This window comes from Meleagris gallopavo, chromosome Z, assembly GCF_905368555.1.
Source record: "Meleagris gallopavo chromosome Z, MGAL_WU_HG_1.1, whole genome shotgun sequence".
In the NCBI taxonomy this organism is placed as follows: Eukaryota; Metazoa; Chordata; class Aves; order Galliformes; family Phasianidae; genus Meleagris; species Meleagris gallopavo.
Genome location: NC_139435.1, coordinates 54,898,603 through 54,924,239, shown reverse-complemented (window position 1 = coordinate 54,924,239; position 25,637 = coordinate 54,898,603). Strand labels below are relative to the sequence as shown.

Genomic DNA, 25,637 nt, shown 5'->3' with positions numbered 1-25,637 from the left:
TTTATCAAGTTTTTTCTAATCTAAGCTTCACTTGCTACAATTCAAGCTCACTGTCACTTATCCCAATTATATCAGATGCACAGAGTAGCATTCCTTTCTAATGTATTTAAAGTCAGTTATTGTATCTTTATCAGTCTACATTCTAGACAAAATAGTCCCTCCAATGTTGCATTTTGTAGATTTTTTCATAATCCATGTGCCTTTTTTTCCTAGTATTAGAAGAAAAAAAGAGCTACAAGATATTTAGATGTCCTCATGGATGGCTGTTCAAGTAACAATTATCACAAAAGTAGATATTTTGAGAGCCCTTTTCCACCCAAAAGCGTAGCCTTAATAACCCCAAAGAGGTACAACAGAAATTCCTAAGATAAAATACAAAATTACCTAGGCATGAAGAAAATGCAGCTATGTTTATAGACTTCCAATGTAATACAGAACCGGGGCATACAAATGGTACAAATCCTTCTAAAACAACCATCTACCCGGCAACTTTCACGTCACTTGTGTACACCTAATCTTCCCAGTGCAAATATAGAGGCAGCAGACAAAAGGATGAGTTGTCCACTCCAAACTTTCAACCTTGTTTAATAGCATCATACTGGTATTTTTTTTCCGCCCACAAACCCGTGTTCCATAATCATAGAACTGTGTACCAAAGCAAGCTAAAAAATTTGCTTCAAAGTACACTCTCAGCAACACAGGAGGTTCCCTCTGAACACGAGGAAGCAATTCTGGGCTGCAACGGTGACTCAGCAGTGGTACAAGTTCCCCAGAGAGGCTGTGGAGCCTCCTCCTTGGAGGGACATGGGCCTGGGCAGTCTGCTCTGGGTGTTCAGATGGAGCAGTGGTTGGAACCAATGGACTCAGAGGTCCCTGCCAACCTTACTTTCTGTGATTCTGCAAGTTTAGAAGACCTTGGCCTAACTTGGCCCATCTCTTATCAGAATAGATATCTTCCCAATAGCCAGGAACCAATCATGAAATGAAGGTAAAGTAAAGGATTGCAGCACAGGCCATTCACATCCACTTCTTTGTGTCACACCAGCCTTTAAAATGAAAGAGACTAAGTCCTGCTTTCTTCAGTTAGCTCACTAATGAGACACTCCTCTTCTTACTTCACACTTTTGTTTGTGTGGAGAACTGACATCTGAACATGCTTAATAATTGTCTATACTTAGTTAGCATCCTGAAAGTTTAGGTCCTATGACACTGCCCTACTTATAAGTAGAGACTGAAGGATGAGAGGCTGGAGCAAAACCCATCCAGAGGGGATCAGGAGGACCTGAAGACATCAGCTGGATTGTTCAAGGAAAAAGACATTTAATGCAGCAATATAATTTTGGGACTAAGGCCTCTGAGATTGTAATTCCCATGATGGTAACAATAAAGCTGGAAAGAGTTAGAGCCCGTGGACAGGATGTCCAGACATAATATAATAATCAATCAAGACTGTAGCAGAGCTGTGAACAGGCTGGTGAAGGAGAAAAGGAGGAATAAAGACATTCACAGACAGAAAGCCAGTAAAATAAATCAAGAGAATCTCTTACTTTAATACCAATTTATTATCATTAAAATAACAAGAAGTAGGTTTAAATCTTTTTGTCTTAAAAATCTAGTGTAACACACAGGTCTCTGTTACAGTTCTACAAAACCTATTCCAAAATTGCATCCCCAAATAACACCACTCTGCCCTATCCTCCCAGGCATCAATGGTGCGAGTCACAAACAACATAGAAACGGACTGTGTTATGCAGCGCTTGTGATAAGGGTTAGCATTAGGCCTTGAGATGCTACAAGTTATTCGGTAAGAATTCTGAAACACAGATTTTCCTTTTTGTTAATATTGCTGAAATAATAAAATATTTCACAGATTTTGGTGAAGCCTTAAGAACCTTTGAAGAACTCTGGTTTCCCCCTTATTGCTTCTTTTCTACTAAAGCCTTTCTTCTCCTCCTAAGTGACATTAGCCCCATTCCACACAACAAAACTACAGCGATGTTTGCTCCCCTCAAAGCATCATGTATTTCTTTTCTGAAGCTAGTGCTCAGGTGCAGTGCTTACATTGAACATTACTACCAGAATAACTTGAAGTATATATGTAAGGAATATTAAATGGTTATGTATCTACCTCCAGCTTCTTGGGAGCTCTACAGCTTCAATTAAGCTGAATATGATAACAGCACACAAGACAGTGAACCTAGAACTAGTTCAGATTTGCCTGGAGGAGCAGCAACCATGCTGGTCAGCAGCAGCTTCACACTGCAACTGTTCAAAAAAAGAAAAGCCTGAGCAAGTCATAATACTGTTCACTGGTGTCTTGAAGAACCAGAGAGAAAAAAAAAAAAAAAGCACACATTGGTGAAAAGCCAGGATGATCCTAATTCTGTCAAATGTATACTGTGCTGAATTAAAGCTTACAATGTTACTCAACACTCAAAAGTAAGCAGAGGACTCCAAGTGAAATCATTCAGGCTTGCAGAAAAATGGTGAACAGAATACAGATAAACCTTATGTATCTGTGTGGATGTGGCTTGTACATGCTTTCAGGTACAAAAGGTCTGTTCTTCAGGAACAGATTCCTTAGGTTATTTCTCCATAAACTTCTTCACAGTATCATGTGGAATTAGGGAGCTCAATGAAAACAAATCACTAAGCAGTTTCACATGCATCTCTGTCCACACTAGATCTAGAGAGTCATGACAAAAAGTATAACCACAATCAAAGGATAAACACATGTGGGAGGCACTAGATTGACAGATTCTATGAACAGACTCCAGTTGTCCTACAGAAGCAGTTCACTTGACACTCTAGGTAGACTCACAAGCCAAACTCCAGAGGTGTTAAATTAACTTGATTAAAAATACTTTCTGGAGTTTGCACTCAGCTGGATCTCTTGGGGAAAAAACAACAACAACAAAAATACTGCCTATAGCAAAACTACAAAATCTTGCCTTATCTAACATTCTAAATAATTATCTTGCTTTACCTAAGTTCATGAGTATCCCACACATCTCTCCTCTTATACTTTGAAACCATTTCCTCTGCTGAAGAGTCTGTCCCCTTCTTCCTTACAGACCCTTTAGTTACTGAAAGGCCACTATATGGTCTACCTGGAGCCTTCTTTTCTTCATGTTGAACAGCCCCAGCTCTCTCAGCCTAGGTACTAGAAGCTGTGGAAAGGTGCCTACATGGGCAACACAGAGAAACTGTGAGAAGGTCCCTCTCATTTTAAGTCTCATAGAATAATATGTAAACATGCAAAGAATCACCTGTCTCATCACAGTCTTTCAAGTACTCAGGAAGTTAAAGTAAAATGACAATTATCTTTCCTAACTAATTATCTGTCCTAAGTTTTCTAACTAAAATTTACACAGATACAGAATGTTTTTGACCTTTCTAGTGGCATTCCCTTTCATAAATGAAAATATTTTCAAATGAATTCTGTAGCTCTGATAGCCTATACTGAAATTCAACAGAAAATAAAAAAACAAAACCAAACAAAAAACAGAACACCCTTCCGCCCCCCAAAAAATTAAAGCTAAAAAAACACCACCAACAACACCTCTCTACTACCCCCCTAAAAAAACAAAAAAAAAAAAAAACAAAAAAAAACAAAAAAAAAAAAAACAAAAAAAAAACCCAAACCTTTATGGATTGAATCATCAATAGCCCAGCCATTTTGAAAACATTTTCAGGACTTTTTTTTTTTGGTGGTCCCTACTCAAAGATCTTTTTCAAGTTAATTCAAAATACCCTCTACCCACATCAAAATCAATCAGTCAATCAAACAAGAAAATCCCAAGGGAAAAATTAAACGCCTCATATCTAAGTTGATTAATACTTGTGTTGAAAATATACAGTCTGGTAAAGTTCCATAGTGTAAACATCCAGCTGTGACTTCTATAATCACTGCCTAAAATCTGAGGGTTCTTTCTATTGCCTAAATGCTTAATGCAGCTAAAGGCATGCAAATGTCCTATGAAGATACACTGCACTGACCCAGAGCTGCATTAAAAAAACACCTTCAAGGTACATACCCACTAAATAAACAAGTTTCAGAAGAAAAGAAAAACATGCTCCCATTAAAAAACAGAGCACTAGCCAGTTCGGCATGTATAACATAGGTTTCTCCTTATAGGTGATATGGCGAATGCATTATTATAAAATATAAAAATAAAATTGTACAAATTGCATGTAACTGTACACAGTGCAGCTCAAGCAATACTGAGGTGTTCCCCTTGTTTCTGTGAAGCAAGTGGACAGTAGCAAAATGCAGAATGGTAATGGTACTGCGGTCATTTGATTTCTTCCACAGAGATACACAAAGCTACTTTTATTTAAAAGCCCACAACAGTGAGACATTGAACATATTGATAATTGTCCTGCAAGGAACTTTTCAATTTCTTTATGCATGTCTAAAGTTCCAAACATTTTTTTTTTTCCCTTTCAGTCCTTTACTAGAACCCCTTTTTTCACAAGTCACTTCAAAAGAGGTGTTTCTGCTTTGATCACATACAACTGTTCATCAGATATAAGCAGATGAAGGTAGTTCATTACATTATAAAACTGACCTCATCATTATGAAGCATATGTAATACAAAAGTTAAAGATTCCAGTTAAGCATCATCACACACTAACATTTCATATTTGTATAAGATGATTAACTAGAAGCTATGGAATTATAACTACTGAAACTGTACACAGGCACCTTGCTATCCCATACTCATGGTTCTCTTTTTGAAACATTCCATCTCTGTGTCTAGGTGACTTTCAGCCATTTCATCTATTCAGCCGCTGGGTTACCACTTCTCGGTACATGATGGAAATATATATCAGCAGAAGGAAAATGACAAAGAAATCATCCAAGAACCCCAGAATTCCAAAAAGAGCTTCAGGAAGAAAATCCAGAGGTGATGCCAAGTATAGGAAGGCTCCAAACAAACAGAGGAATATTCTGATGCGAAACATCCAGAAGAGGCCTCCAACAGAGAACATCTCCCTGAATGCATGCCGCAGCAGAGTGGGGAGATCCATAATTCTTTCCATAATCTATGAAGAAACAAACCAAGAATTAACACTTAGTCTTTTTTTTTTTTTTTTCAGTGTGAAGTTTCTATTACTGCATTACAGCTTAGGTATCTGTTCATTTGCAAAAACAATGACCAAGATTTAACTCAAGATTTAGCTCTAGATTTAACTTCGCTGGGTTATAAGTCACTGTTAGAATACTTATGCTTTCAAGCAACAGTCATAAACTATATTGCTCAGAGTAAAACATACATTTCATTTGTCACTAAGTGCACTATCTATTAAGAAGGGAAAGCAGTGGAGGAAAACAAACAACACAGAAACAAGAAATAGCAAACGAAGTTACTGAAGTTTTGATGAGAAGAGACAAAAATTACAGATTCCTAGGGGAAAAAAAAAGTAGTTAAAGTAGAAGAGATTGCATTTCTTCAGAAACATGACAACTTTCCTCATCATATATGGTGATTCTCAAAAGCTACCAGAGGATCAAACTTGCGTAAACTAAAGAACCTTTAAATTAATCCATCCCTGGATCGGTCCATTTTTATTTTTCACTATAGTTCTATCATCTTAAGTGAAAGAGAAAATAGGTATTTTTGCACTGAATCAATTTCTACTGCTATATACAGCTATGATATAAAATGGAGTTATTTCCAACACTGAAAAAGTTCTTAAGAAAGGGATGTTACATGTGGTTAAGGCAACACATCATGCATAATTAGAATCTAACCTGGGTTAGGGCCCCAGTGCAAACTTCCGGGATAACCCAGGACAGTTTATTGACTGGTAGATATACAGCCCCCAGAGAAGTCTGCTGAAGCCTGAAAATTACTTTCTATCTATTCTGGATCAAATGCATAGCTTTAGAACACAAACCAAAAATCACTGGTCTTTTTGGACTGCAATTTTTCCCTTAGCAACGTTACATTATTCCAACAGCTGCATCAAAAGTAATGCCTCCTTTTTATTACATTGACCCATGATGTCAGAGGCAGACATTGACATTATGGCAGCAGAGGGACACTCTGACACAATGTCATCTGACATGGCAGCTTGTATGAAGCAAAGCTGTGTCACTGAATTCCTCCATGCAGAAAAAAGGGCATCCACTGACATTCACCAACACTTGTGAAGGATTATGGAGACCAAATAGTGGGTGTGAGCACAGTGAGGCAGTGAGTGGTGCATTTCAGCAGTGGGTCACCTGAGCTGGTGCAGACTGTTCTGAGCACAGTACGCAGCCTCTTGTTCATTGCTGGTGGAAATGCACAGCTAATGGTGGTGACCGTGTTGAAAAATGCACAGCAATGTTTCATAGCTGAGAACATGCTCTATCAAATAATGTTACTGTGCTCTTTGTACCTACTGCAGTTTCCATGGAAGTAAATAGGAGCAATTACTTCCAGAGTAACTTACGTATATGCTGCCCAAGACAATTTCTCTTTACTCAGTGCAGCCCAGACAAGCCAAAAGGTTGGAAAACCACTACATATGTACATCCAATGAACAGCTGAAGACAAGGAGTATATCAAAGTTATTGGCACCCACATACATGCATTTCATTTCACGAGTCAAGACATGCACAGAGAAGACAGGTTGACTTTCTCGAGTCAAAAGTTGAGTTTCTCAAGTTCATAGAACTTCAACAATGTCTCTTAGCTATCTATTAAAAAAAAAAAAATTCTACTTCTTTCACTCAGAGGTCGAAATACACACTGTAATATAGCCTAGCGGGGAAAAAAAATAAAAATCAAAACAGCATACAGCTTGAAATCTGAAGAAAGGTACAGTAGAACTTCAGATTCTTCTGATCAATTTAAAGAGATTAATCAAGGGAGCATTTTTTCTTACACTCATTTATTTCATTAAGCATTTTTACTAGTTATTAAATCCTTTAAAAGTAAGGACTTAGATTTCAAGAAATAGGTTAACATAGGAAAAGGGAATCCTAGGCTTATTAGCAATTCTTGTTCACAACGGAAATAGAAGTTTCCACAAAGATATTACAAGTAACTATATTTCAAGCTTGTAGGCCTGTCTTAATTTAACTTAATTTATCTAACTTAATCACTCTATCCCTGGAGGCATTCAAGGCCAGGTTGGATGGAGCCCTGGGCAGCCTGATCTGGTGCATGTCCCAAATCAGGGGGACTGGTACTGGATGGACTCTAAGGTCTCTCTCAGTTCAAACTACTTTATGGTTCTGTGATTCTATTAACCATATAAGCATGGATTTCCTAAGGCATGAATGTCCAGCCTTTTGACTTTCCTGCACCACACTGAATGAAGAGGAATTGTCTCGGACCACATATAAAATGTATAATATAGTTATTGCATGTATGTAACAATGTTTTAACATACATTAATTATAATATTTTGAAATATATAGTTTTTATTCTCTTGTACTTTTATCTGTATTTTAGATTTTATCATAAAACACTTAACTTATTGTGTTACTTTCATGAAAAAAAAAAAAAGGTGGCTGCTAAATACATGATTCCATCAATTTACAAATAAGTATATATATGAATACACATATATGTGAATAAATGCAGGTATAATGACTGTCCTCTGTAAACCAGCCTTTAACATGCTTGGATTAGCAAACTGACACAAGGTGATTATTACTTTTACATTGCCCCCACGTGGTAAGAGCAGCAGAAACACTAATCAAATACAAGTTGCAAAACTAATTAAAAAAAAATCACAAGATATTACAAACTTTTTGTGAGTTTTTTGAGATGTTAAAAATTACAAGATTTGTCAGCACTGCATGAGTATTCTGGATATCTCTTCTGCAGTGAAAGTGTTAACATACCAATTTATTTTATGAAATAAAAGCCCAAGTTTAATAATTAAACAAGACAACTTATATGTCAGCTTAATAACAAGAAATGCGTGCCTTCACAGGCACACGTGTTGGTAGGTTGCAACAGTATCATCAGCAATTACTGCTTTTTTCTCCCTAGGCTGCACAATCACATGTAATGCACAATACATGTGGGCTTTAATTCGACTGAGTATGTGGGGCATGCAGGGGAGGCAGTTAACACTGCCCTGTGTCCAGCCCTGCACAGCATTCCGTTGTCACTTATGCAGTCCACACTCAAGCTATGCACAACAGACTCATGAAAAACACTGTCTACAATCACATAATAAATATCAAAATTCTATGATCTTGTGAGGCTGCATTACTAGCTGTCCAGTGTTGTATGCAACCTGCAAGTTGGATATGCCTGTTCTAAGAAAAACCTGCATAGTCTGTATATATCTCAAATAGAAAATTCAGTGGGGAAAAAAAAAGTTATCCAAATGCTGTTTATCATCTCCTGAAATTACTGACCTCCACCCAAATTTACCCCAAACTTACAGATCTGGGTTGTCCTGAGAATCTCCGATTGTAATCATTAACATCTTGTAATACTTGTGTTGCACCCTGCTGATCTTCACTGAAGAGTGGTAAAAACAACGTCACCTAGGCATAGCAGGAAGATTTTGGTACATGTTCAACCATCTCTTAAATGCAGATACTGAGAATTGCAATATATTACAGTATATCTTCAGTTAATTACGCAGAACAAACTTTGTGTTAGCTATTTCGTATCAAACTAAAATGAAGACTACTAATATTTACATGAATACAACTTTTATGTTTTGCCTATAACTCTTTAAAGAATATTAATGCATTTTTAAAAGACCCTTAAGAATGTGCATAAGAACCTTCCCTCTAAGAGTACTTTATTGTAGCATAAGTGGGATGGATGATTCAGAGAATAAAGTTAATTCCACAAATTAACGTAGTTTCATTTTTTTAAGTAAAAAATCAAGTAGAGCATCCACTGAGGCCATTCTCTGTCACCTTTAGAATCACTTTGCATTTCCACAAACAAGCAAAACTTTGTATTTCTCCCTGTGGACAATCGTACCAAAACCAAAGTGAATAACAAAAGACTGTAGTAAAAAGACAACAGCCTTCATATCTCTTGTGAGCACAGAGAATTCACTTTTGTTCTTGGACAAACTATCATGCAAACAAAAATATGAATGTGTTTACATCTCTCTTATTTTTCTGTTTAGGATATGAATATGTGTTTACGTCTCTCTTATTTTTCTGTTTAAGAGCTTCTGAAGAAGTAAGTCTTGTATTTGAAAACATGTTCAGCTGTAAAAACGTAGCTTATCATAGCAAACAGAAAATCTTTATACTTAAAATGATCTTCAAAAGTTCTCTGTACCCATCATTAGAAGTTTTGAAAACCAGCTTATGCTCTAATAACTAATAATTCCCAGCTCTGTGTTAAATCAAAAGGGGGAAAAAAGTAATGTTCAGAAGGAAGGTCTTCTTCCTTGAATCCATTACTTGGTTGTTGAGCATTTATTCATTTCATTACATTTCATGTCCAGATAAGTTTTAAAAAGAATGTTTCTTTAAGTGTTCTGATGTTATATTAAATCATGTATTTCAAAAGATTGGACTCCTAACAGCTTTTGAGAGTGTAATGCAAGGTATGGTCTTGTAGGAGATTTTAAATGCAGCAGTCACATTTGGAAAATAACAGCATAAGCAGAGCTACATTCCAATTCCAGCCCTGCTATAATCCTTCTGTGTGACTCATGTTGTGCATGTATACACTCCTCCATTCCTCATTTTAGTGATGCTTCACTTTTATTACCTTATGAGAGGGGTAAAAACGAATGCATAATCATGAAAGCAATCCCATCCAATGTATTTATTACTCAGAGGATGACTGAGGAGTATCTATCTACAGGGAGACATTAAAGAAAATAAACTCTTCAAAATATCTTAGTTTCAGCTTTTCCATCTTCTATACTTCTCTCTCTCCTCACGGGCTACACTCAAAACTCATTCATCCTCTAGGAATATCTATTTCTCTTTCCTTTATCTGTCTTCTTGTGGTCCTGCTAATACACCAAAACAAAGCAGGATATAATGCATGGGCAGTGCCACAAAGCAGGCTAGTAATTTCTAATGAATTATATAACTGTAGCGTTTCCATTATTAAAACATAAAGGTACTTTTGTTAAAACAGAATGATACTCAAAGATTGAGTGTTAGTGAACGGCAAGGACATATTTCAAACTAACAATGTAAGCAAATTGTGCAGGGAGTAAGTTAACATGTTTCCTCTACAAAGTTAAAACTAACAAAAACTAAAAGTAGGACCAAAATAAGAAATTGACAATTCTGTGTGTGTTTTGTTCGGCAGGGATAATAGGAAGGAAGAGGACACTTTTTAGAAACCAGTCGTATTTTAACTACTGGAAGTCTTTCAGACCAGCCAGGTCTCTCAGATACAAGTTCTGATTTAAGAAGTTGTTTAACATCCCAAACACAAAGCAGAGAAGAATCATAGCTAAAGTCTTATATTTTTCTGTATTTCTACACTCCTTTACAGAAAAATGTCTGGGTAACCAGCGTTGTTCACTGAAATTTGAGTTTTTCTTAGTTTGTATTTTTCTCACACTTCTTTTTTGCAAAAGCAAAAACTTTAAAAAACAATGCCCGCCATCTACAACTCACATATCCAGCAGCTCAAATATAAGTACATAAGTAATGCATTTCTTTGGTAAACTGCACTAGGTTGCTAAACCATAAGGCCCAGTATTACTTAAAATGTTACCGTTTGTCTGCAAATTGGACAACGGATGGCACCGAGCCATGATCCATATCTCCAGTATGCAATAATGCAGGAACCTGACAAACATAAATTACAGATATTGACACTTCTGAGTTAAAACATAACTGCATGAAATGATACATTAAGCATCAGCAAAATAACAAAGATGTATGATTTTCGATAGACTGTTCATTGAAGATACCAAGAATAATGCATTCAAATTCACCATTATTAATCAGAAAAATCCTGAACAGATTCAATATTATCATTAATTTTAACATTATTTTCTGAAAAAAACAGAAAATATCTTAACTATTAATTCAGAAAGCAAATAATTAAAACTGTTAAGAATTGAAAAGTCAGAAATGATAAAAATATCAAGACATATAAAATTCATCCTGAACACCTGGCTTTAATATCAAAGCTTTAATGGGTGAAAAAAAAATATGAAGATCTATTTTCTCTTACTGTTTTCCATATCTGTAATTTTTTTTCCTACAACCAAGCATTATATACACTTATACAATCAATGAATATACAGATGACATAGTATACCCAGGAGTTCAGCTGATGCAATTATCATACTAGAGTAGGAAAAAAGAACACTCACCCTGTCCTGGGCTTGCGAAATAGACTCCAGAGGAGCAGATCTCCAGGGAGATCCTTCCCCACTTGCAGTCAACTCTTAGATGGGTCTAGGAGAGGTGGAGCCAAGCTCCACCCCTTCCTGCAGCACAGGTGAATTGCCTTCACCTGTGCTCCCGTGGCTGATTCATTGCTCACCTCAGGTGATTAATCTGAGGTTCAGGCCCATACAACACTATAAAACTAGACAACTGCAGTGAAATAATTCTACTGGGAGAACTGAGGGAGTGGAAGCAAAATGCTACATAGAGCTTTTATATGTGTATTTCTCAGTTCAAACAATTGGGCATCAAAGACAGGCAAATATTTTAAGCTAGTGGTAATTCTACAGGACTTTTACAAAACAAACAAAATCCTCTGTGATGATAAGACCAAGCAGATTTTTTAAAATTTTTTTCTAAGCTAGTTTTTAAAATAGTACTTTTCCAAGTATATTTCAATCCCTGCTGTTTTTCAGTAGCAGGAAACAAACAATGCTCTTTGTCCACAATGCTTTTAAATGCATTTTCAATTCCAATAGCATAGAAAAAACTCCAGCATATTCTGGAAGTAATTATTTCTTAACATGCATTTTATGAACAACTTATATAAAAATTATTTTTAACACAGACATGAAGATAAGCAGTTAAGATACAGCAAAGCTTTCCTTTGGAGTGACAGTACTACTGCCAGAAGTTTCTGCTTCTCTTCTGGTTTTATCTTTGGGAGTCGGAGGTTTTCCAACTTACCACAGAAAAGATGCCCACAGTTTGTTTCTATGGGAAATGTTGCTTGTTGCAAACAGACTGGACAAGACATGTCTGTATAGAAGCGATGTCTGTCACCATTAGAAGCATTCTGCTGGGACAGAAGAGAAAAAGGAAATGCCAGAGATCCCATTTATTATATAATAATTCCACTGAACTTAAATTAAAAACAAAAAACAAAAACCTGGAAGTTGAATATTCAAATGCAAAACTAAGTAAAACGTTAACTAAATTTAAATAAAAAAATCAAACATGCATAAATGCAAAAACTGTTTCACTAAGCATGTTCTTCTGGTGACAAGCACATTATTTTCCACTTCACGTGTTTCATACATAAGAGCTTCAATCTGGTTAAAGATCAGAAAGGTAGAAGCCTTCAGGTCCTCCACACTAAGTAGAATACATTAGGCAAGGCATGGTGAAGCACTAACATCAACTCAGGTCCATGCTGTTTTTCTAATTAGCTTTGTCCCAAATCAGGCACTTGAATTGCACTGCTCCGCAATTTAGGGCTCTCAAACACTGACACCAGCTTGTGTTCATCACTGCTATGACTCGTTTCTTCCTCCCCAATTTGTTGTATGTTTCCTCTACTTAAATATGTATTCTTGTAAAAAAAATCTGTCACTATTTCAAGAATGATTAAAGTCTCTCCTGAACATTCTCTAATAAGTATGGCTTCTCTCATTCTAGGCTTGGGCCTCAGCATCTGCTAATAATGTGGCTACACATTAGCCTCTCATGTGCATGCCAGAATTGTGTGCAACCCCTGTTGCCTTGCTCTGGCTGCTGTACCATTGTTCTGTTACACAACTTATCCTTTTAAACATCTCAACATTGTCCTGTGGCAGCAAGTTGTTCTCCAGATCTCCTTTTCTTCACCACCAAATTCCCAGGAGCCCCGCAGGAAGCACACAACATAACCTAACATACTCCACCTTGTGGCAAAAGCTGATTTGAAAAAAGAACTAGTTACATCTTGTAATGACTTGACTTACCCATAAAAAAAAACCTACATCATCTCAATGTTTGATCACTTTTAAGGTTTCCTCTGTACAGTAAGTAAGGTTCAAAGAATCTTAAGACTAGCTTTTTCCAGAACCTTGGAGAGAAGCCTACACTACCCCAAACCAGATTGAGAATGATTCCAACGCTCAGCAAAGCACCTGCTCAGTTTGAAGCTGCTGCCGAAGAGCTCGTACTAGCTCTTGATTTTCTGGATGTATGTTCTGGTGTTCATTTCTGTGAAAGGAAATACAAGCAGTAAGAAACACAAACACTGTATACCAACACTGAAAAATGACTGAAAAAAATGACTCGAACAAAAGGGAAAAAAATAATTATTTCCTGCAATAAAGCACTTTAAAGGAAGTACAGAAATAATTAAGGAAAAAGGACAATTACTGTAGATTCCAAAGTAACTCTGGCCAGCAAACTGTACAGCAGCAAACTTTTCCTAATTTTCCATAATCACTAACAAACCCATATTAAAACTCAATTTTGATCTAAAAAATAAAATTATTCTATCAGCCTGCAAAAACAACAACAACAAAACAACAACAAAACAACAACAAAACAACAACAAAACAACAACAAAACAAACAAACAAAAAAACAAACAAGCTGCTTGAAAGATTTAATATTCACCATATAGAAAAAGCGTCTTGATTCCTCATTTTTGTACTGTAGGATTACTTGTAAGTTCCTTCTTTCCCCCTCTGCCCCCCCACTTACTACATAAGTTATCATGGACTGAAAAACCTGAACTACTTCAGGTTTGTCTGCTCCATGAAAAACGAATCCACATTTACCTAAGAAGGGTAGGCAAATTTGCTTTAGAATGTTGACTTTACGTAACTATCAGCAGATTGGATATAAAAAGAAATCTCTGCAGACTCTACTGGCAAGAAAACTACAAGTTAGAAACATCAAGATAAAGAGCAATCTGAGGGAAGACGCTCACTGAAGAAAGAAAGGTGGATATATTAAAATTCAAAAGCACAACAGGAATGGGATTGGAATTAGACATGGTGCTGACAACATTAAGAGGTGTTGAGTTACAATAAATACGAGTCAACAACATTGTTTTATTTATCCACATGGATTTAACTAGTAATACACTCTGCTCAGCACTGCAGAGGTCTCAGATGGGTTGTGTCTTCCATTTTGAGCAAAATGCATAAAAAGATGTAGGAAAGTTAGAGGAAGTTCAGTAGAGAATGATAAGATTGATACTGCTGACATTTGTAAAATGTTAGAGAAAAACAGAAGAAATGCAACCTTGTATGGGAGACTGTTTATGAAGAGAAGGCAAGATAAATCTTTCAATCTAATAGATATGAGTAATTATTTTCCACAGTTTTCTAAAGGTTGGTGGTAAACCATTTCAAACTACTAAGTGTACCAAATCAGACAAGATTACCTCAGGGTACTGTGACCCACGTCTCGCTAGAAGTTAAATTGAAAAATGTGTTATACTGATTCCAGGAGTGACCTAGGCAGCCTGATCCAGTGTCAGAGCTGAAGGTTGAACTGGTTGAATTTTCACAACTTTTTCTGAATCTGTTTATGCAAATTCCTCAGTGGCTCTAGGCCCATCTGCAATATTTCCTTCATTTGATGAAAGAAATCACAACACTGCATTACTGCTGTAACATTTTCTCCTTTATTCTTTCTTCAAAGAGGAATAGAAATAAAACCGTATTTTCAGTCTAGCAGTAATGTGATTATTTGCAGAAATTGTATTTATTTAGCAGTAATGCGAGTGAAAAATGAAAACTATATGAGATGCTTACACTTCACAAATCTGACTTTGTGGAAGTTATCTGTAATGCAAGTTATATGTTTAACAGTATTTTCCTCTTTGGACTCTACAAATTGGCATGTTTTGCACCTTTGTTTTGTCAAAAGTTTGACACATATTGAAATTCAAAGCAAACCACATGTAACTGGATAGTGTGAATTACTAGCCATTTCACCTCAATTCCCTCATAAACAACTAATTGCAAATTTGTTACCAATGTTACCTGAAAAAGACAAACTGAAGTTAACAGGGCATATCTTACATTTCATCTCGGTGCAAATAATTTACATACATGAATTCAGTCTGGTATTATGTACTATCTTCAACATGTGTGACTGTAGAGGCACAGAGGTAGAGCATCTGTTGCTTATGCATCAGATGCTTCAGTGGCAGAACACTGCACAATGTCCAGAAGGGAAGAGGCAGCGTTCAAGACACATCGCAATCATAGCTTCTGTTGTGCTGTTAGTGTAAGAAAATAAATTGGAATAAGACACAGTATGGTGCTATGTAACTACAGACATTTGCCAGCTAAATACAAGTCAGAAAGAAGTAAGATTAGAAGTAAACAATTTTCCTTGCTTCTGAGTTTTAGACCTCATAACTTGAGGAAAGAAATCTCATAACATGGCAAGATTGTACCATGTATTACAAAGGGCCCCACAAAACTATCACTACCAGGAGGAAGGCTGCCTATTTGTTCAGTGTGAGCTGTCATGCAGGGGAAGTGAGGGACAGAACATGTTCAGCTGGCACCATCGTTGTTTTTTTGTCATTATTGTTGTTTTTTCCTCCAAGGAAAAAGACTGTTGAAAGTACTAACCGCATTTTATATCAAACCTTAAGTACTCATTTGCAATGTGATGATCTCCACATATTTAAAAGATGATAGTAAAAATCTTGTTGCATTTCATCTAAATGAACAACTCTAAAACATACAAGGTCAACAAAAGTTCCTTACAGAAACAGACCTAAACATCTGCGACTTGGTATGTATGTTAGTAACTAAGTTTCAAATCCAAAAGCAAAGAGACTTTCAGCTCCTGCCCCAGTGTCATGCTTCCTTGAATTTTCCATTATAAAAAATGAGAGTAGCAATAGCCCCTAAAAATTCTTTCCATATTCAACTTTTGCCTCCCCCTAGATTTACTGGAACAGGCCCTTTTTGCAAGGGCATGTAGTGACAAAACAAAGGTGTAACTGCTTTAAAGTAAAAGAGGGAAGATTTTAGATGAATGTTGGGTAGAATTTCTTCATTCAGAGGGCAGTGAGGCCCTGGCACAGCTGCCCAGAGAAGCTGTGGTGCCCCATTCCTGGAGGCACTCAAGGATGGGGCCCTGGGTAGCTGAGCGGGTGGGGAGCAGCCCTGCCCATGGCAGGGGGTGGAACTGGATCATCTTTAAGGACCTTTCAAATCCAAAATATCCTATGACTCCACGCTGCTTGCTTTCCCTTCTCTAGTATTTTTTATTTAGTTTCTGCAACTATACTCACTCTCCTAAGCCTTCCTTCACATGTCTGTGCTCAGGACCTATTTCTATCCAACTTAACATTGGTAGCAAAGACAATGGGGGCAACGAACACAGAATAGGAAACAGAAAGATAACAGGGACAAATAAGAAAATCCTTCTTCTGTCTTCTGTCTCTCCTCCACTGCCAAATATTATTGTACTGCATGTACTGTTGGGATTTTATAATGCACAGATTTTGATGGAGACAACACAAAGAATTTCAGGGAAAAACACTGCTTAATACAGACAACATTCAAAGGCTACAGAAGGCAAAGCGCATATCTAAGAAGATGCTGACAAGACCTACAGCAGTCAGTTACATCATACAAAAATAAACTGTAGAATATGGGAACTTTTTGTACAAATTTGTTCACTATTCTAGAAAATAAACCAGCAGGTCATATACCGGGATCCACAGACAATCTGATACAGGTAGAAAGTAACAAATCCTCCCCCTCCTCCCTGCATAACCCTCCATCATCAAAGTATGATCTTCCTGAATACTAATCCTAAGTAAACTTCCATTGCTCTTGCCCACTGCTGACCAACCTTCTTTAGCTCACTTTCTTTTTTTATGTTCTTAACTTACCTTCCATTATAAATAGTAAACATTTTGGTTTTAAATATTAACTGAAAACTTCAAATTCAAGTCACGTCTGGTAAGAATAACATAAGGGATAACAACAGCACAAGAGAGGGAGGACTCCTGAGGGAAGAGAAGCATTGTTATGTCATTTAAATAACTGAAACAGCCTCAGCAGGAAAAACACATGGATGTGTGTTAATTTCTCTAAAGTTCCTGGTTGTGAACCGCAGCACTGCTCTGCATTTTAACTAAGCTTTTCAGTTCCTTGTGTCTTTCATGGCACACTCTCAAACATACCCTACCTTACCTATACTTTTCATATGGACAGGTCCTCCTTGGTAAGTTTCATAATGCCAATTTATCAAAATTCAGTTCTCTAAACTGTTAAAATTGCCTTTGTATTCATAACTCTATAGACATGCATTAAAAAAAACAGACTAAAATCAATAAAAAGCCAGTCTGAAGCTCAGATTTATTTTCCCAAAAACACACAGGCTAAAATGTTTGTTAGGTTGTAAGGAAAAACTCTGGAACTACAAGTAAGGTTTGATTACTTGACCTTTAAAGTTCTTTCATTCTGGACTTAGCTTTTTCTTTCACAGAAAGTGTATTAAAGTCCATTGTTTTCCAAATATTCTCATAAATAAATAAATCAGCCTATTTATTTATGAGAACTCAACTAGAATGCGTGTTGAAGGATTATATTCAACCTTAATTGTGGAGTCATAATTAATAAATCTCTACTTAGTAATGAAATACAACATACCAACCAGTTTGTGAATTTAGTTATTTTCAGTAATAAAGAATGATGAATAGAAATGTTAGACTTGAGTTTTGAGAAATTCATTATTTAATTCTAACTTTGAATTAAATTATGAACTCGACCGAGCAACTGGTTAAACAGAGTAAATGATCAAATAATCATTTCCTTCATGTCACAAAATAAGCGTTGTATATTTTTAAATTTGTTGAGGAAGTTAGAATTTGACAAACCCAAGCACGTTGATCAATTCCTATCAACATATTCTCACCTGAAAAGCGTATATATCAGAGCAGCAATGAAAGTGAAACTGAGCACAACTGCCACCAGTACCTGGTCACTTATTCCTTCTATAACTGAATCATTATCTAGCTTCAAACTCTGAACTTCTGCCTGGTGACTGTCCATCACAGCTCTAAAATGCAAAAAGAAATATATATGCATACTGAATATCTAGAGATACACATACGCATACACACGTACATTATTAAAAAGTTACAAGTAATATATATGCATGTATCTATTTCCACACAAATTCTTGAAGAAAATAATCAACTGCTGGTAAAAAACAGTAAAAAAAAAAAAAAAAAAAAAAAAAAAAAAAAAAAAAAGAAAAAAAGAAAAAGATAAAACATGCATTTTACCTAATAGAGCTTGCTGCAAAGGACTACAAAACATTTGTTTTGTACAGCAATAAGCAAGTCTTAATGACTGCATTGCAATCTAAAGACTTTTTTAAAAACATCACTGAAATACCTTACCTGTAAACCTTTACAAAATACATTAAGGACAGGACATCCTACTGCATTTGACATATTCTAACCACAACTTTTTTTATAAAAAATATGATTCTACATTATCAAGAATTTTTGCTATTACATAACACATGACTGCTGCTAAGGTAAGACAATGTAGTACAGTATTAAATGTCCAGCTGTATATGCATAAAATATCTGATGAATTCTGTATTTTATCTACCTCTTCTGCCTTACCTTCTTTCAGAGAGAAATATGGGGAAAGCTTGAAAACAAAAGGGTATTTTCAGTCTTCCCTGATCAGACTTGTTTGTTTTATATTCATTTTGCATATGCAAAAATCAGAATGACTTGCCAGCATTAAAATTCATTAACCTACAGCTGGAGAAACAAGCAACATAGAACAGCAACTTCTAAATCACTCCTGCTGCAACCAGGAATGAACTGCAGCTATGAATACTATGAAATCAGAAGAACGAAGCTAAGTCTGGGAATAGTAACAAAAAAATGTTGTATTTAAGCTGTGTCCTTACATAGTTGGAGTATTCCCATACAGAATTGACATAAAATCTCAGCATCAGTTTATGAGGTCAGGGAAGACTGGTATCATTTACTTCACTTTCTATTCCTGTGTGGGTGCCTTAAGCCTGCAAGCTTTTATTAGAGTATCACACTAGTTCACAGCTCATATGTCACTGTCAAATTTGAACCTTGCTGTCTAACAAATACCAGTACAAAAGACATTACCTAGCTCTGAATTAAGTGCAAAAATGAAAGAGAATACAAGTTATGGGGATTTTAGTGCACAACTGTAATATGCAATCCTGACAAAATTTCAACATGACAGTCTACAGCTAACATAAAATGTCATCTTTTCCGTAAGACGACTGCTTTTGCTCCCCAGATCTATTCTTGTACGAGTCGTGGAGCTTTCTCCGAGCTCTGTTACATTTGTGGGAACTACTCTGCAGCAGTAAGGCAAAGGAAACTAGTATATGCTAACATTACTGTAAAAGGGGTAAGTGGTATAATTAAGTACCATAAGAGCAGAGAGAACGAAGGGTAGATTCCTTTCATTGTTCTTTTATTTTTGGACTTCCACTGTGGAAAACAAAACGAAATAATGAAGCACATATAAAGTGAAATGGTAAGCTACATTTTCCTAACACGTGCCCCAGGCTGATCTGTGACACAGGCAGCTTCTCATACACAACTGTCACAGTGTAGCTACTGAAACACCAATTCACATTTGGAAAGAGTAGGTTTCTTTAAACACAGAATACCACAGACTCATGAAGAGGCATGTCTGAAGTAGGTCAATATTGATACAGATTTCATATATACTAATGAACAAAAGACCAAATATTTGTGGAAAGGTTTTACACAGAAACAACAAACTACACAAAGAGCTACAGCATGGTGCCGTATACTTTGTTACACAATTATATAGCTTTTGTTAAAGCTACAAGGCTAAGCTGCCGTGGAAATCCTCCAAGCCTGAATTCCTGGCATGGGTTTATGCCTCCCCAGCTCGACACTCCCAAACTGTACACTTTTTTCTCATCATCAGCCTTGAAATTTCTCCCTATTACAATACCTCATTCTGGGACATTCATTTTTCACAACTGCATCTCAGGGAGGGTGCTGCTATTTTCAGCTCCTATGTTGTCTCTCCTTAAGCACCACCATCTCTGCACTAACCTTAACTACGTCACGCTGTCATTCCTGGGTTGTCTCCTCCATGCACCTGCAGAAACAAACGGCGAGGAACTGGTCCACAGTCATAAAACAGCTCTGTCAGAACAGACCAGCGTGCTAACAATAACTGCATCCCATTGATTTCTAAGCAATTTTTCATAAATGCACACTGTGGCAGTGAGACACACAGATGCCTTCACAGCCTGGCTTTAATTGCCTGGGTGAGTATGCAAAAAAACAAAACAAAACAAAGACCCAACAATGGTCCCAAAGAGAACACTACTGAAATAAACTATTTGAAAATTGTCTGACTGAAGGAGAAAAGAATTTTCTGATCTCAAGTCCGCTTGTAACATTTTCCAACAAAATATACAGAACTGCAAGCTTGCAGTTTACTTTTCCTCAAGTGCAACCACAATAGCACACAAACAAATTCGTGGTGCTCTGAATGCTAATAGCCCTCCAACTGCTGCTATGGAATCTGGCCTTCCAGTGCAAGAGCCTAGCAGGAGCACGGTCTTTCAGCCAGCACAATAAACAGCTGAACAACCTTAGCTCCTAAGACTTCACATTAAGCGATGTAATGAAGTTGTCCTCAGTGACAACCAGCACTGACAAGGACTAAGTGTATCTCAGGGGAGACTTGTAGAACCAGACACTAGCAAAGATATCTAATCTCTCATAAAATATTATGCAGTAATAATTGGATGTCATACAAGAGAAACCTGATGCTACTTTTATAAAATCATTTCGTTCAACCTGTTTAACTTGATCCATCCAATTTGGATGATTATGCAAAAATAACTGTATTTTCTCAGTTTTTTCAGGTTGGCCTTGGAGACCACAGACATTAAATAATTTTAAAGTTGCTTATTTGTCACTGTAGATTTCTACTAATTTTTGTTTAACTATTACAAAGATGATGTCAAAGTTTTGATGCTGTGCTTCTTTCATACAGAAAATTAATTTTAGTCCATACTAGCTTGTTAAGAAAAGCTCCACAACAACGGAATGACTTCAGTTAAAGAAGCGAGTAGCAAGAAACAGATTAAATTCTAAGAATTAATCTTTGTTTAGATTAATGATTTTTTTTTTCTCTTTTTAACCATTCAGTAGAAAGGTGGCTTTCTGAAAAGAAAGCATAACCTCACCCTGCCTTCCAATTAAAGGAAAAAAAAAAAACGAACTCCCATCTAAATTGGAATTCATACCATCAACTTCAGAATGATAACAGCATAGGTTGCAAAGTTTAAAAAAACAACAAAAACTTCCAAGGTAGAAAAAGACAAGAACAACAAAAACACTTAATTTTCAGCTCATCTTCAAGCACTTGCACAAGGCAAACTAGGTCAACTACCCAGTAAGGAAAAAGGACAAGCAGTTACTCCTCCATTCCTTGGCCTCACTAAATAACAGCTGGACTTTGCAGTGATCAGATTTATGTGACCCAGGATTCTGTATGGCTAGAGAATGTAAATAACCTTAAACAGATTCAGCTGGTCACAGAACACTTCAAAGTAGAAGGGGATGGAATTTATGCTGGTAAGAAACATTTCATACTACTCACCTAAATGTATAACAGCTTTGCTTTTCCTGAGTTTTGCTAAGACAGATTACAGACAGAAAGCAAAACTGTTTTGTTTACACTTCCAATAGCAATCTTCCCACTTTATGGTTAAGTTAAGCAATAGAGACAACTTCATGTGAAAAAAAAAAAAAAAAAAAAGAGGACTGCAAGAGTAACATTACATTTATGGCAATCTTATTCTCATACTGATAATACTGAAATATGAGAGCATGAAGACCCCACACTGCTGTGGATACATCATTGTTTTCTTATGAGATTTTAGAAGTATTATTAAGATTTCTGATGTTCTGCATACAGCATAGTAAGAGCAATAGCCATGCCATAACTTGCATACAAACGAAAACCAACTTTGCCATATGTATTAAGTACTTGCTGCTAGCTACCCAAAGTCAGAATATCCCCACAGCTATCTATAAGATTTGAATTTTCCAAGTTCAGCAAGTATATCACCATATGCTTATATACTCTTGGAAAGATAAAGATCTTAGGATCCACCACCAAAGGAGGACATAAGCCTAGGGAATAAAGAGGCTCTCTTCACCTCAGAGAAGTAAACAGTAAGATAATATAGATGCAGTACTGCTGTGAAATACTGATTAGTAACCAAGAGCGACACAGACTTTGAGAGAAGGCTGCAATTTGCTCAGCATCTGAAAAATATTTTTGATAACAACGTCCTTTCAAGGATGGGCTGAGGGGCAACTGACTAAGAATAACCATTCTACTTCAGTTCAGTGCTACTTCTGTTGCAATACTGACAGCCACCGACAGTGCTCAAAATATGAAAAATTGAAAGATGAAGAGAGGGGAGGGGGCCAAAGCATATGTAGGAAATTATAATACATTTTGCCTGATGTCTTTTACTAGCAGAACCATTACTTCCTTTCCTGAAAGATGTTTCTCACTCTGGAGAGGCTATGAGTTCTCCAGGATAAATGAAATCCTAACCAGGAAAATACTACTGAGAAAGGCAGGCTTACAAAACTGTAGTATTCATAAGTACAGATTACTCTTGCTATTCAATTCTCATTTTTTTAAACAACTGAAAGACTTGTCCTCGAGTCCTAAGTTCTAAACTAAGTCCTCAGAAGCTTCCTCCAAGATAAAAGGAATGAGTATAAATTGGTTTTGTTTGTGACAGCAGGTTTTTCCTAAGTGCCTACTTTAGGTAACAGAAATCAACGTAAGTACACTAAAAAGGGGCACATTTATTCAGTAGCAGTCCCTCTACGGACACATATTCACCTACTTTGAAATACTTAAGACATGATTTGAGAGCTTTTGGTTACACTGAAGAGAACAACACATTCCCCAAAAAAGGGTAAATTATTAAATACTGAGCAATAACTGAGATCCTTCTTGTTGGAAGTTACCTATTTTCTACTTTGTGGTATTAGTGTGTCCTGATCACTTGTGAAGGACCAACAAAAAATACTTACAGGTGGGACCTGACACCACTGTTTGGTCCAGAATGGAAATTTTGCTAATGGATTCTACAGTTACTTCCCTTCACGCAGGATCGAAGGGTATGCCTAGAGTGCATTCAGAGACCTTAACAGTGGCATGCCTTCAGCATGTATGATGAGCAAGAGGGAATGTACAAGCAGCACTGAAGGCAATAACACACTGAAGGGGTGCTAAAGCTGGGCTTTGAGACAGCAGTGCAGGCATATACAACCTTTTAGCAGAGAAATGGGTAATGGCAGCGGTTATACTTAGAAAATGTCTTTTTTGAGAAAGCAGGATTTACTTCATTTTTGTAATTGAATTCTTGCATAAAGCACACAACAACCCCTAGTGCTATGTATCTCTGTCAGTTTTAATATCAGGAGGAAAGAAACCAAAGGGCGTGTGTAATATGGGGAATAAAAAAATAAAATAAAGCAGCATACAAATTGACAAGATACAACTGTGAGAATGTTAAAACAGACTTGGTAATATTTTACTAGGACTTCATGCAATCTGTTCATACAGTTTTATTATGAGTTATCAGCTATTTTGGAGTCAGAAATCAGAACAGCTGACGGAGCAAATTATAGCTGAATACATTCATGTGCACACACATTCACTGCAGAAGAGAAAAATAAAAATGTAAACAGTCATGCTAGATTTACTACGAAGCCATAATAGGGCAGGGCCATTTCAGCAGGGGATAACACTTCTTCGGTATAAAGATCTGCCTCACCAACATGCTTGCCTGACAGAGCAGTTCTCTGCAGGGCTAGAGGTCAGCAGCCTCTACATGACATTTCCCTAACTAAAAAAAAAAACAAAAAGAAAACAGGTACTCTGCTTCTCCTAATTATAGAATAGAATCATAGAATCCTCAGAGTTGGAAGGGACCTCTGAAGGCCATCTAGACCAACTCCCCTGCAATGAATAGGGAGACACCACAATTAGATCGGGTTGCCCAGGGCCTGATCCAACCTTGCCTTGAAAGTCTCCATAGATGAGGCATCAATAATAACACTAGGTAACCTGTTCCAAGTGCCTCATTACCCTCACTGGGAAAGATTTTTTCCTTACACCTAACCTAAATCTATCCTATTTGAGCTTGAAACCATTTCCCCTTGTTCTACCACCACAGACCACAGAAATAGTCTGTCCCCTTCTATCCTGTAGCTCCCCTTTAGATATTTAAAGGCCTCTATCAGGTCACCTCCCAGCCTTCTCTTCTCCAGGCTGAATGGAATCATGCTTTGCAAGTTAGAATCGCAAGATGCGACCTTCAGAAGCACATTCCACAGGGCAAAATACTCCGATGACTAAGTCTCATTTTTTTTGTCAGCCTGCAACTGTTGATGGCTTGAAGAAAAAGATAAAGGCAGTGATACGTGCAGTATTCCTGTTTGGGGTATCTGTCTGGATGGTATGTGGCCTGTGTAGAACAAGACCCAAAGGAGTTCTGAACTCCTCCATAATGCTTGAACAGATGGAGGTTCAAGGCTTATAAAGGAACAGGGCTATATAGACACGGAGTGCAGAATTGAAGTAATGTGCAGACGAAGCACTCCATTAACTTCAAAGTGACAGAGCAGCAGAACAGGCTGTGCATAGAGTCTTCTCTGGAGATATTCAAGACCCATCTGGACACTTTCATGCGCGTTCTGCTGCAGGGAACCTGCTCAAGCAGGGCGTTGGACTGGATGATCTCGAGAGGCCCCATCCACCCCTAAGACTGTGTGTGGGTGGGGCCATGCGAAAGGGCCTGTCAGCGCCTTCAGCTGGGTGACTTCTGGGCAGGCAGGCAGGGAGGTGAAGCAACATCACTTCAGTATAATAATGCTCAGTCAAATAGGGTAATACTCAAACTGAGACCAAAAGGGCTTTCCATTTCTTTACTTTCCAGGGGGAAAAAAAAAAAAAAAAAAAAGCCCAACAACTCCTTACAGTAGAAAGCAGTGCTACCGCACGCAAGCTCACACCTGCAGTGGACAGCAAGGCGAGAAGCCCCGCTGCGTGTCCTTCCACCGGCAAAGCCCGGCGCTTCTCGTTACCCCGACACGAAGAGGGAAGCGAACCGCGAACGCCGCGCGCCGCCGGCCACAGCCCCACCTCAGCCCGCCGCAGGCCGCGGCCCTCCGCCCCCGTCAGCGCCCAGCTGAGGGGCTGGGCTCCGCCGCCGGGTCCCGCTATCCGTTGCCGGGCCCCGCTCGGCCTTTGCCGCGTCCCGCCCGGCTGCGCGCGCCCAACCACCCGCCAGGGCCGGCACCCTCCAGGCGGCGGGGTCGCGCCGGCGGTACCTCAGCTCCGGGAGCGCCGCGCTGCCCGCCGGCCGCCGCCCCGCCCCCCGGCAGCAGCGTCGTGGTGCGACGAGGCGAGGCGAGAAGAGAGGAGAGGGGAGGAGAGGCGGGCGCAGGGCGCAGGCGCGGGCGGGCG

At 37.8% G+C, this 25,637-nt stretch overlaps 1 protein-coding gene across 13 annotated transcripts; it reads right to left on the bottom strand.

Annotated features, from left to right (window-relative positions):
• Positions 1-1,516: 1,516 nt before the first annotated feature.
• RNF170 (ring finger protein 170) lies at positions 1,517-25,637 on the bottom strand. Of its 13 annotated transcripts, none has more exons than XM_085213814.1 (9): positions 25,502-25,605; positions 20,174-20,219; positions 19,512-19,573; positions 17,989-18,132; positions 13,225-13,300; positions 12,041-12,152; positions 10,671-10,744; positions 8,399-8,503; positions 1,517-5,049 (listed from the first exon to the last, which is right to left on the bottom strand). In XM_085213814.1, the coding sequence occupies exons 4-9, from the start codon at positions 18,123-18,125 to the stop codon at positions 4,780-4,782; spliced, it is 774 nt and encodes a 257-aa protein (XP_085069940.1). In that variant the 5' UTR covers positions 18,126-18,132; positions 19,512-19,573; positions 20,174-20,219; positions 25,502-25,605; the 3' UTR covers positions 1,517-4,779. The 13 variants fall into 13 exon arrangements, with proteins under 13 accessions (XP_085069940.1, XP_085069935.1, XP_085069937.1 ...); XM_085213809.1 differs by having other exon boundaries at positions 25,184-25,551; XM_085213811.1 differs by having other exon boundaries at positions 25,314-25,551.

Excerpts from the sequence above, each read along its gene's own strand:
- RNF170 (XM_085213821.1), bottom strand. The coding sequence starts at position 18,125 with ATGGACAGTCACCAGGCAGAAGTTCAGAGTTTGAAGCTAGATAATGAT. Across the intron at positions 8,504-10,670 it reads GTCCAATTTGCAGACAAACG|GTGACGTTGTTTTTACCACT; the intron begins GTAACATTTTAA and ends TGCTATGCCTAG. Across the intron at positions 5,050-8,398 it reads TCTCAGGACAACCCAGATCT|ATTATGGAAAGAATTATGGA; the intron begins GTAAGTTTGGGG and ends GTTTCTTCATAG.